General features: G+C 36.0%; 1 protein-coding gene across 1 annotated transcript; it reads right to left on the bottom strand.

Moving 5' to 3' along the window:
* Positions 1–5,676: 5,676 nt before the first annotated feature.
* LOC104223995 (SPX domain-containing protein 1-like) lies at positions 5,677–8,440 on the bottom strand. The gene is made up of 3 exons (XM_009775542.2): positions 7,869–8,440; positions 6,772–6,898; positions 5,677–6,297 (listed from the first exon to the last, which is right to left on the bottom strand). The coding sequence occupies exons 1-3, from the start codon at positions 8,187–8,189 to the stop codon at positions 5,873–5,875; spliced, it is 873 nt and encodes a 290-aa protein (XP_009773844.1). The 5' UTR covers positions 8,190–8,440; the 3' UTR covers positions 5,677–5,872.
* Positions 8,441–11,898: the final 3,458 nt, after the last annotated feature.

Below are 11,898 nucleotides of genomic sequence, written 5' to 3'. Positions count from 1 at the left end.
AATTTGGCGTCATTCCGGGTTGAATTGATAGGTTTCGGCACGGGTTTTGGAAGTTAGAAGGTTTGAAAGTTCCTAAGTTCGATTCTTGGTGTGATTCAATGTTACGGTGTTGTTCGATATGATTTGAGACCTTGAGCGAGTCCGTGTTAGGTTATATGACTTGTTTGTGTATTTAGGCGGGGTCCCGGGGGCCTCGAGTGTGTTCCGGGTGGGGTACGAGTCTTTTTCCCATTGTTTTGGACTGCTGTATTCTGCTTCTGGTGTTCCTTCTCCGCGATTGCGAACGGCCTCTCGCGTTCGCGATGTGTTGTTTCTGGTTGCCTCTTTTTCCTTCATCGCATTGCATAGAAATTCCCGCGATCGCAAAGGTCTGCTTTCCTCTTCTTCGCGTTCGCATCCATTGCCCCGCGTTCGCGTAAGTTCCTGACATTGTTCATCACGATCGCGTCCCTTATTTCGCGATCGCGAAGGGTATTTCTGGACAGCTTGATTCTCTTCTCCGTGATCGCGATCCAATCTCCACGATCGCGATGCATAAATCCCTGGGCAGAATAAATAGTACTCTATCCGAGGGTTAGCCATTTTTAACATTTTTGGAGTTCTAGAGCTCGGTTTTGGGCGATTCCATTTGGGTTTTTCAAGAAAAACGATTGGGTAAGTGTTCTTCACCTAGAATTCATTATATTCCATGAATTTGTCTTCATTTTTATCATTTAATTTGTGATTTGAGTTGAGGCAAATGTGGGTTTTTGAAGAAAATTCCTAAAATGAAAAATCATGATTTGAGGGGTCAAATGGTATCAGAATTTAATAAATGTTGTATAGTTGAACTCATTTTGGAATAGGTGATCAGATTTTGTAAAATTTGACGGGTTCCGAGGTGCGGGCCCAGGGGTCGACTTTTGGGTCGATTTTTATATCTTTGTAAAGATTGAAACTTTATGATCCGGAATAGTTCCTTATATGATTTATTTGTGCTTTGAAGTTAATTTGGTTGGATTTGAGCCGTCCGTAGGTATTTTCACCCGAGAAGTGCATTTTAGAGTATCGGTTTGTCGCCTTTAAGGTAAGTATCTTGTCTAACCTTGTCTAGGGGACTTCCCCTTAGGAATTGAGTCTTCTATGCTAATTGTAGTCCGTGCATGCGAGGTGACGAGTGTGTGCTCGAACTTATTTGTGGAAAATATGCTCTAGGGTTCTTAGGTCCTTATGTTCAAATGTGGAGAGTATTCCTTTATGATCGAGTTTAATAATTGCTTAAATTGTCTTTATATGCTCCATATGATATTGCTAGCTTCCTTTGAATTCCTACGTGTTTCATTGACCTTCAATTGCCTTAATTGAAGTGATCGCCTTCCTTATTGTTTGATATTTATTGATTGTGAGTTCCTCTGTGACTTTGTACAAATAAGTTACATGACCAATTGTTGTGATTTTCCGGTGTAGCTATCACGTACTTGTTATGTCTTGTTGTTTAGCTAAGGTTTCATTGTGAAGATAATTTTCGGTACAAGCTTGGTTATAGTTGATTCCCTTGCCGGGACATATTTAATCCTTACTGTTGGTTCCCTTGCCGGGATATGGTTGTTTACTTATTGTTCCCCTGCCGGGATATGGTTGTTTCCTTGCCGGGATTCTTTTGTGATTAGTGTTGGTTTGTATATTATATGGATCGGGTTGCGCGCCACAATATTAAATGGATCTGGCTACATGCCGTAACAATACTATATGCATCGAGTTGCACGCCGCAACAATATTAAATGGATCAGGTTGCACGCCACAACATCATTATATGATTTGGATCGAGTTGCACGCTGCAACAGTATTAAATGATTTGGATCGGGTTGCACGCCGCAACAATATTATATGATTTGGATCGAGTTGCACGCCGCAACAAGAAAGAATAAAAGTGAACATTGATTCTTATGGTGAGAACGAGAGTAAAAGCACGAAGGGTGGTGCCGTGCATTTCCTGCTGTTGTGTTTATTTGTTGATTATCAATTCAAGTGTTAAAACTGTTTAAATTCCCTTGCTGCTGCGATCCTTCGTGTTAGAACCTACGATGTTTTCCATACCTCATCGTATTTATGTACATATATACTCCAATACTTTAAACTTCAATAATGGTTACAGTCGTATTTCCACTTAAAGAGGAATTTCTCTTAAGTTTTAAATTATTAAATTTCATGCAAAGGGAATAGTTCATTCAACGTTGTAACTTTAAAATTAAAAAGAGGTATTTTCTTTACTCAAATGATTTCAACATAAACAAATTTTGTCTTTTCTCACTGGCTTTCCCAATTAGTTTAGAAATTAAAATTTTACTTATATTTGGCAAATGAGACTCCTTGGGCATATTAAGTGCATTGTACGGACATTATATATTGTATAGCATGTGGATTCTGTTGTTAAAAGTGAAATGGAAAAAAAGGATGGGTGCACAAGGTGCTATGTATGCGGAAGATTCAAAAGTTAAGATTATGATATGAGAAACCGAAGATTGAGATGGTTGATATCGTGTACTAGACTTGATGTGATTGATTGTGTGGGCATTTCCTTCTTTAATTAAATACATTCTTACTTGTCTCTGTTCCTGTTATATCAGTGTTGATTTACTTGTTACTTGATTACTTGGGTACCTGATTTACTTGGTTATCGTTCGTTACTACTCGCGTTCTACTTTATTGTTCGTACTACTTGTATCTGAATTTCTTTCCGCTGTTGATATTACCTCGTTATCTTTAACATGATGCTCTATTATCATACTCTGTTCACTTCATTTGACCAGTAGGTGTCTTGACTGTTCCTCGTCACTACCCCACTGAGGTTAGTCTTGATACTTACTGGGCACCGCCATAGTGTGCTCATACTACATTTCTGTATATTTTTTTGTGTACAGATCCAGGTATTGGTCGATAGTAGCTGTGCAGGTCGTCGCAGTGGAGACTCACGGTAACCTGCTGCTACGTTCGCAGGTCTTAGAGTCACCTTCATTTGTAATTACTTTCATTTGCTCTTTTGTTTCGGGGCAGTGATGTATTATTTTGTGTGATTACTCGTAGATGGGCTTGTGACTTGTACCACCGGTTTTGAAAAATGTTGAATTATTCAGAGTTGGTTAATTTAAAGTTAGTAAGCATCAATGTTATTTCAGTTTATGTTAGGCTTACTTACTTTATGGACTAGGTGCCATCACGACTCCTTCAGAGAGATTTTTGGGTCGTGACAATCATCATATCCGAGAGTTGATAAGTGAAGGGACTCTTTCCCTGCAGAAGATACCAGGATCGAAGAATCTGTCAGACATGTTGACCAAAGTTGTCGGTTTTAACAAACCGAGGTTGTGCACCGTCTCAGTTAGCTTTCAAGATTGATAATGTGAAGGTGCCACCAGAGAATAACAAATCTTTTTTTTTTAATTTTCTTTCTTGATGTATATGGGTTTGAGAGAGAGACTGAAAGAAACACAGCCAACTGTAAAAGAAATAAAAAAAAAAAAGAGAAAAGAAGTAAAAGAAGATAAAGTGAAAAAGCAAGAATGAGAAGAAATTAAAATATGAAAGAAAGGAAGAGTCAAAGTTGTAAGGCTGCAAATATCAAAGAAGAATTCGGCGCGCAGTTTGGGGTGTCGTCCTCTTCGTATTCACATTCGTTGAAAATTTTCCTCCAGCAGACATTCTGCCTATAAATAGGCATCCCGTTCCTCAATTCTAAATCATTCTCACCTTCTTCTTTCTCTTCAATTAATAAAAAGGTATTTTTTGTGTATCCGTAGAGTAGGCAAAATATGGTGAACCACATAAATTTTGTCTTATCTTGTCTTGTGCGATTTATTGCTTTTCTCTTTTAAATATGTTTCCCTTCTATTAGCCTGACACACTTTCCAACAAATAATTGAACCAGTCAAGAGTCCATTACAGTGACAAACTGAAATTTTTTGTAGCATATTTAACGTCTTAGTCATTTAATTCTTTTTCTTTCCAATTCCACCTTTTGTTGTTCCAATCAGTAGAGCATTAATTGTTGTAAAAATATTGGATTACGGAGAATAAGATTTAGCTTGAGGTGTATCAAGGACACTGTCCTTAAGAATATTTCGGTCACACTGTAATGAATAAAATTAGGCGTATCCCGAGGATTCAACAAGCTCTTCTAGTATAAACTAGGAGCAGAAAGAATAAAGATTAACTGTAGAAAAGTTTTTTCCTTTTTCACTACCTTTAAAAGATGAAAACAAAGCAGTATATATAGTCAAAACAAAACTGTACTATCCGATAAAAAACTTCCAAGCCATAAAGTATTTTCAAAGTTTATTACCATGCGTTAAAGACAAAAACCATTAAACTAAGAAACGTTAAAAATTATAACGTTAAGGCTATACATAACTGATACATCAAAAGTAACCTATAAGTTATTACCATTCAATTATCAGATTATTTGTCAAAGATTGGATTCAAGCTTGTCAAATTAGTTGTTACAAATATTAAAAGAATATTCAAAATGATTAGTGTAATAAAGATCCGTTAATATAATATTAAAAGATGAACCTAGATATGATTTTTAAACAATTCTTTTTGAGATGTTATTTAACCATTTCTCTTTGACACCAAGGAAGTAGATTTTGAAGACAAATCTCATTGTTATATTGCTAAGTTTTCTAGTAAAACCAAAGCTTATAGGCTAAGGGGCAATTTTAGGTAGACATGACGAAATGTAATAGAGGCGTGCAAAGGATTCGTCAGATCAAACGGAGCTTGGCTCTTAAGTATAAAGGCAGAAGGGAGCTTGACTACAAGATCCACCCGTTGAGCAAGGACGAAAGTCGGCCTTAGTGATCTAAGGGGTCGTTTGATAGGATGCATTAGGTAAAATAATGCATGCATTAGCTTTGTGTATTAGTAATACTTTGTTTGATACACTTTTTGAACATATGCATTAGTTATGCAAGTATTAGTTATACACTCTATTTGGTATTATCCTATGCATAACTAATGCATAAGAAACCATGGCATTAACAATGCAATGGATTTTAATGCATGCATTAACTTAGTTAAAGACAAATTTGTCCTTCAAAATTTATGCTTGATTAAAATATGTTATTATATTAAAGCAAGTTTGAAATAATCCAAGAAAGTGAAAAATAAAATTATGTCCCTAGTAAATAAATAAATAATTAGCATATTTTTTTTTATAAATAAATATTAAGTTCTACACTACAATATATGTAGACAAATTAAATAATTTTTTAAAACCTTTTTATATAAAAACATTCCTCAACATATGTTTTTTTTAAAAGATAAAGTAATGGACTGATTATGAGGGTATTTTTGTAAACAAATAATTCTTATAGAAATTGTGCAATGCATTAATACATTAAACCAAACAATGGATAAGAAATATCTCAGCATAACTAATGTCAGCATAACTAATGCAAGCATTACTAATACCAACATTACTAATACATAATATTCAGCATTATTCTTATAGACTCTACCAAACGACCACTAAGGGTGCCAAGTGGAAGGGTTGTCACTCAACGGATTGATATGTAATAGAAGCAACTATGAGTTTGTTGAACAGGCAAAATTGCTTTATCTGTGAAGTAGATTGTATTCAAGAATGTGCATAGCAAAAACTAAAGGCAATAACAAACACTAAGAAAACACATATACCAGTACAATAGAACAGATGAACCAGAAGAGTTCATCAGACACCCTTTGAGATTAAATTTGTGTATTTTACATCTGTGTTAATTAGTATCTAATACATCGCGTAACAAATGCATTCATCAGAACCGAAAAGGAAAAATAATATTAGTACATAACAGAAAACATTCAAGGGGGCCGAAACAACTGTCCCTATATAGTTAGATTATTTTGCTACTTGTTCTAGGATTGGAACTTTTTTCCAAGTATCTTCTGGTCCACTAATTTGCAATGGGGGCAATGAGAAAACACTGACCGTTGAGCTCTTGCTTCGAATTTCTTTTAAAGATCTTAAAGCAGATATGGTGCTCTTCATGTATAAACTTTCGATATACTCTATCTCTGTCAGCTCCTTTGGGGCTCTAAGCAGACCATCGCCACTAGTCGAAGGTTCATTTCCATCACCTTCATCAGTCATACATCGGGCATCAATGACAGGGAATAGATGATCAATCAAATTCTCACATTCCTTCACAAGCTTGTAAAGTAAATCAGTGGTGTAGAAGGGCTGTTGCAAGACCTTCTGAATGAAGGGCAAGCGAAGAAGAGCACCAGTTCGTTTGTCATACTTCTTGAGTATCTTCACGAGCCCTATAAGAATAAATAGACATAGATCAGATTGGCTCATCACCGGAAGCGGAACCAAGATTTAAACGTGATTGGTTCGACCCTTAAGTTTCTTAGCTTTGAGCTCCTTGTACTTCTAAAATTATGGGTGCAAATCTAATATCGGTTGAGAGTTTAGTGGGGTTTCACACACACACACACACACACACACATATATATATATATATATACTGAAAAATACTTCTGATGAACCTGTTACCTAAGAGATACATCGGCCACTATTCATCGCTAACTATGAGATAATACAAGTGACGTATATCATGTCTCAAGGTGTTCCAGCACCATTTCTAGTTTAGCACACACCCCAGTTTCAGTGCACAACAATCATATAATAAGTTTAGATACAAATATAGAGCAAATGCACAAGCATCAACTCTTATGCAATTCTGAGAATTAATTAAGTTTCAGAGAGATTCGAAAGAAGAGAAATGAATTTACCTGTATAGTTAAGGGCACTGTAATTTTCCAGCAAAACCATCTCTCCATGGAAGTCTACTATCTCCCTGCGGATCTTTATGATCTCATCATTACGATCCTTGGCCTTTGCAACTCTATCTTGCAACTCCTGTTACCAATTTACAACACATGTCAAATATAAGATAAAAAACTTAACAAGCCTTGCATAATCAATTATTAGTCTGAACTACATCTGTACAATCAAATCATGGATGCAGAGCAAAACTTTTGTTTCACCCTGCTACTACAAATTCACACATGATAGCTTAAACCTGAAAAACAACTAACAAAAAACTAACAGAATGGTTGAAGCTTGCATAAATCATATACACTCAATTGGGTGAGGACAGGGGACCTTTTGACTAAGAGAACAGTTAATATCTTCTTAGAACTTCAATTATGCGACGGCTAAAATTTAGCACGCAGCTATATCAATCCAACAAACCAGTATACTTTTCACTGCGGTCTCTATTTACAAGTTGAATTACATTATTTCATTGATTTATGGGGGTTTTCCCTTTATGCTTGTTCATTAATTACCAAGACAGCTTTCGTGCCTTCGCTTAATTCACCAATTTTACTAACAACAATGGCTCAAATAGCAATGGATACCATTATTCCAACAACTAAACCTTTCTTTGATCTAAAGATATTAAGTTCTCAATTCCTAATTGCTGAATGTGTAAAATAGAATACTAAAAAATAATCATAATCAAAATACTGGAACCAAATAATCGAGGATTTGAAATTAATGGATTCCCCGAGTTAATATACAACAATAGTTGAAATCAAAGTCAAATATTTATAAATATTTAGTAAATTTTTTAATACATATACAGAGCTCGTGCAACAGCTAATGGGCTCACTTAAGTTACACTACAAATACGCCCCTGTTAATTACCCTACTACTATTATATGCTTTCATACATCACTGTGTTTGATTTTCTAATTAGTACAGTTAATGGCAAATCATTCCAGTATTTTATTTTCCTTTGGCACAAACAAGTTTTCAGTTTCAGAAATACTAAATATATAAAATGAAAAAATCACTTCGGCGTCAGAAATATAAAAAAGTTTACCTTTAACGTAATGATATACTCTTCTTCCTTCTCAACGAAGAAGGAATTGAATTTCTCGAGCTCATCTTCCAACAAATTCACAAAATCAACTTCAGCTGCAGTCATCGGCACCTTTTGTGAGCCATCAAAATCTCCGGCAGCTAATTTCATCTTCTTAGAAACCCTAACATCCTCATCAACCGCCGTCGTCGCCGCCGACGCCGGTTTCTTCGGCTCAATCAGCTTAAGCTTTTTCTTCAAATCCTTATAAGACAAAAACTTGTCCCTCCATTCCGGTAACGTTTCTTCTATTTGATTGCTTAAACTTTTCCCGAACTTCATAGCTTTCGATCGACAAAATCAAATACACACAAAAATGTAATGTTAGTGTGAAAATTTGACAGATAATAATGATTCGAAATAAAGTGAGTGAGAATTTGAGAAGAATAATCACACAAAAGTGATTCCAAATTCCAAATAGTGGGAATTTGAGAGAAAATAATCACAAAATTTGGAATTTGAGAGGAAATGAAGGGAAGTTGGAGGGATTGAATGGTGGTTATAAAGGTGAAGTGTGTGTGTGTGTGAGAGAGAGTGAGTGAAAGAGGAGAGAGAGAATATATTTGTGAGGTGGTGGGTACAGTTGGGAATATTCTTTTTATTGTGCTTTATTTCTTTTTTTCTATAAGAGGATATCTTTGGGTTTATTCCTTTTTGTTTCTACAAGTTGGTCGTTGGTGGGGCCCGCTGGGATTTTACCGCGTTTTTTAGCCACCGTGACGTGGCGGCCAGAGAATAGCTAGAGCTAATGAGTAGACACAAGGCTGATTATTCAGATCGGATATTCGAAATTCGAACCGATTCATTTAATTTCGGATTTTGAATTTTGAATTGGATCGGATTTTGAATTGTATTTATTAAAATTTTGGATATTGAATCGGATTCGAATTGGTATATTTTAACTCGATCAGAAATCCGAAATTAGTAAGACATGTATAAATACTACACTTTAATTTCGGATAGTCAATACTTTCTTTACATCTTCCTCCAAGCTATTACCTTTACAATTACTGGATTTAGCTATATTGACACTATAATACTCTCATAATTGCATAAACACGAATTTTTCTTAATGTATTGCCTCTTTTACAAAGAAAATATACATATTAGTTTGCAACTTTGAAGCATAATAATACGATCCGAAATTTGATCTGATCCGATATAATTCAGATCGGATTCGGATTGCATTTTCTAGAATCCGAAATCCGAAATCCGAATCCGAAATGTGCTAAATCTCATCCGATCAGATCCGTGCATAACTCTAGTAGAAAGAGAAAGAAAGGGGTGGCGTTCGAACCAGGGGCGGATGCAGAGGGTTAGTAATGGGTTCAATTGAACCCATAACTTTTGACGCGATGTAAACATTTATGTGTAAAAATTCCTTAAAATTACAAAAATAATATATATGAACCCATAACTTTAAAAATATAATAGGTTCAATGCTAAAAAATTTATAATTGAACCCATAGAGTTTAAATTCTGAATCCGCCTCTGGTTCGAACACCATTTGATCTTAGCTTAGCATAAAATATTAACTGTTGCACCCACCAAGTGTAGTAGATGAGACTGATATTTCGTTAACCAGAGGTCTATGGTTCGGATTATGGGTATGAAAAAATATTTAGTAGGAAACACTTTTTCCGGAATGGGGTCCTACACGAAATTTTTTCAAGAGTATTTTTTTTGGTAATTATATTTTCCATTAATCACCAATGAACTCATTACAAAATCGTAGAGTCAACCTCGACTCACATAATCTTTACATATATTCTAACTCTATCTTATACTATGAGCAGTACATAAGAGCATTATACAAGAAGCTGGTTAGTTACTACACTGTTTTCAAATATATAAGCTGCTGCATTTGTGCCCTCATTCCTCCTTGAGCTCTAATATTGCAAATACATGCCACTTCTCTTGCTATTTGATCTACAGTCCTCGTTGTCTCTTTAAATATTCTACTGTTTCTCTCCCTCCATATCCCATAGATGTGTTCTGCATATACCATTTTCATTATTTTGGCCTTACACGATTTCCCTTTAGCTTGTGTTACTACCCATGCCATCATTTGTGTATAAGATTGCATTGGACACCTGAATTTGTATCCATTGCATAAGCCTTTCCCATATTGTTTTAGTAAAACTACATTCACCAAACAGATGTACATGTGATTCATCTGCTCCATTGCATAAACAACATCTTGGACTTACTTGAATTCCCCAGTTTGCAAGCCTATCTGTTGTCAGCAGTCTCCCATGACATTGCATCCACATAGTGAATATTGCTTTGGGCCTAGCTTCATTATGGAACATTAAGGTTCTCCATGCCACCTTGCTGTAGCTTCCTAGAATGTGCAAGTATATTTGTTTGGTACTACTCTGCCTATATTGTACTGCAGGCTTTTGTTGAATCACCTCTCTTGCCTCCATGATCTTTCTCACCATCCAACTTGCTTGTTGGGGTATATTCATCTCCACTATGCTTTGCCCTTTTATGTAGTATGTGTGAATCCATTTTATCTACATTTTGTCTTTCTTTTATGCGAGATCCCAATATACATTAGTGATAGCAGCTCTATTCCAAATTCTGATATTCAACAGATTGTACCCTCCAGCAGATTTAGGCAAACACATTATATCCCATGCTATCAAAGCTCTCTTTGTAATTGTATTAGAGCCAAACCATATATAGCTTCTACAATATGACTTTATTAGTTTCATCACTTTAGCTGGTAGAATAAATATTTGGGACCAATAAGATTGGATACCAAATATCACTGTTTGGACTAACTGTATCCTTCCAGCATAAGATAATTTCCGAGCTGTCCAAGAGGAAATCCTCGCAACTACTCTATTAATCAGTGGTTGCCATTGCATAGCTGATAGCTTCTTTGTGTCCAATGGGATGCCCAGATATTTGAAAGGTAACTCCCCAAGTGAGTATCTAATATTTTGTAAAATTTCCTGTTTAGTTTCCTGAACAACTCCTCCAAAATAGATTGCACTTCAAGAGTGTTCAAACTTAAAAGAAGTGAAAAAAAAATCTCCGACAAAGAATGTGCAATATACATTATATGCTATGAGCATGTAATTTTTACTTTACGGAAACTACTCCAAAAGAAATCGGAAAAGAAATAAAACAAGTTACCTTCGGGTACAATTTTGAGGATTTGTGTGACATTTTGATAATTATTTTGTCCGTAAATGCTCGCCTTGCTATAGTTAAAAAATACAAAAATACATGTCGCATGCATGATACATTTAGGAATTAATTAACCATTATTTGGTTTTAAAAAGCGAAAATCACAAAATATGCATTTTTTCTATTCTTTGTTGTCGTAGTGATTTTATTAAATGTTTTAATTCGTGTGATAACTGTTGTTAGGTGTTAATTAATATTTGGGTAGTTTAATTTTGGTTTTTAGTAATTTTTGGTTTAAATTATAAGAAGGAAAATATTGGATTTGGGCCAAAAATTCAAATGAAATCAGGCCCAAACTAATACAAATGACCCAGTCCAATCCAGGTCTTCTTAGAGACGCCCCAAATGACGCCGTATAGGCATCACCCTTTTGAGCCGTTGATTGATTCAGAGGAACGGCCCAGATCAGGCCAATCACTTACCCAAACGACGACGTATAGGGCTGTCTAATCTCAACCGTTAACCCAATCCCATCCAACGGCCTCAGGCCATTCCCATATGCCCGACCCGTTCAACCCCGGACCAGCCCAACTTCCTTTAGGTGGAACGACACCGTTCTTCATTAAGTGAAATATCCTGGCCCTCGATCTCACTTCATCCAACGGCCAGGATCTAACCACCCACTACGTATATAAACTCCAACCCTTACCCCACGCCCCCATCCGAACACCCCCCTTCATCGTTCCAAACCCAAACCCAAACCTGGACATCCCAAACCCTAGCCGCCTCTTTGCACTCTCACCGTGAACCCGGCGACAACGACGCTGGTGACCACCAAAGTAACACCCCT

This window comes from Nicotiana sylvestris, chromosome 6, assembly GCF_000393655.2.
Source record: "Nicotiana sylvestris chromosome 6, ASM39365v2, whole genome shotgun sequence".
Taxonomy (NCBI): domain Eukaryota; kingdom Viridiplantae; phylum Streptophyta; class Magnoliopsida; order Solanales; family Solanaceae; genus Nicotiana; species Nicotiana sylvestris.
The sequence above is the reverse complement of the archived record's forward strand: the minus strand, read 5'-3'. Positions and strand labels throughout refer to the sequence as shown.

Bases quoted from the DNA above. Each gene is read 5' to 3' on its own strand.
- LOC104223995 (XM_009775542.2), bottom strand. From the start codon at position 8,189: ATGAAGTTCGGGAAAAGTTTAAGCAATCAAATAGAAGAAACGTTACCG. The intron at 6,899-7,868 runs GTAAACTTTTTT...AATTGGTAACAG, and splicing joins AGTATATCATTACGTTAAAG to GAGTTGCAAGATAGAGTTGC. The intron at 6,298-6,771 runs GTAAATTCATTT...TTATTCTTATAG, and splicing joins CAGTGCCCTTAACTATACAG to GGCTCGTGAAGATACTCAAG.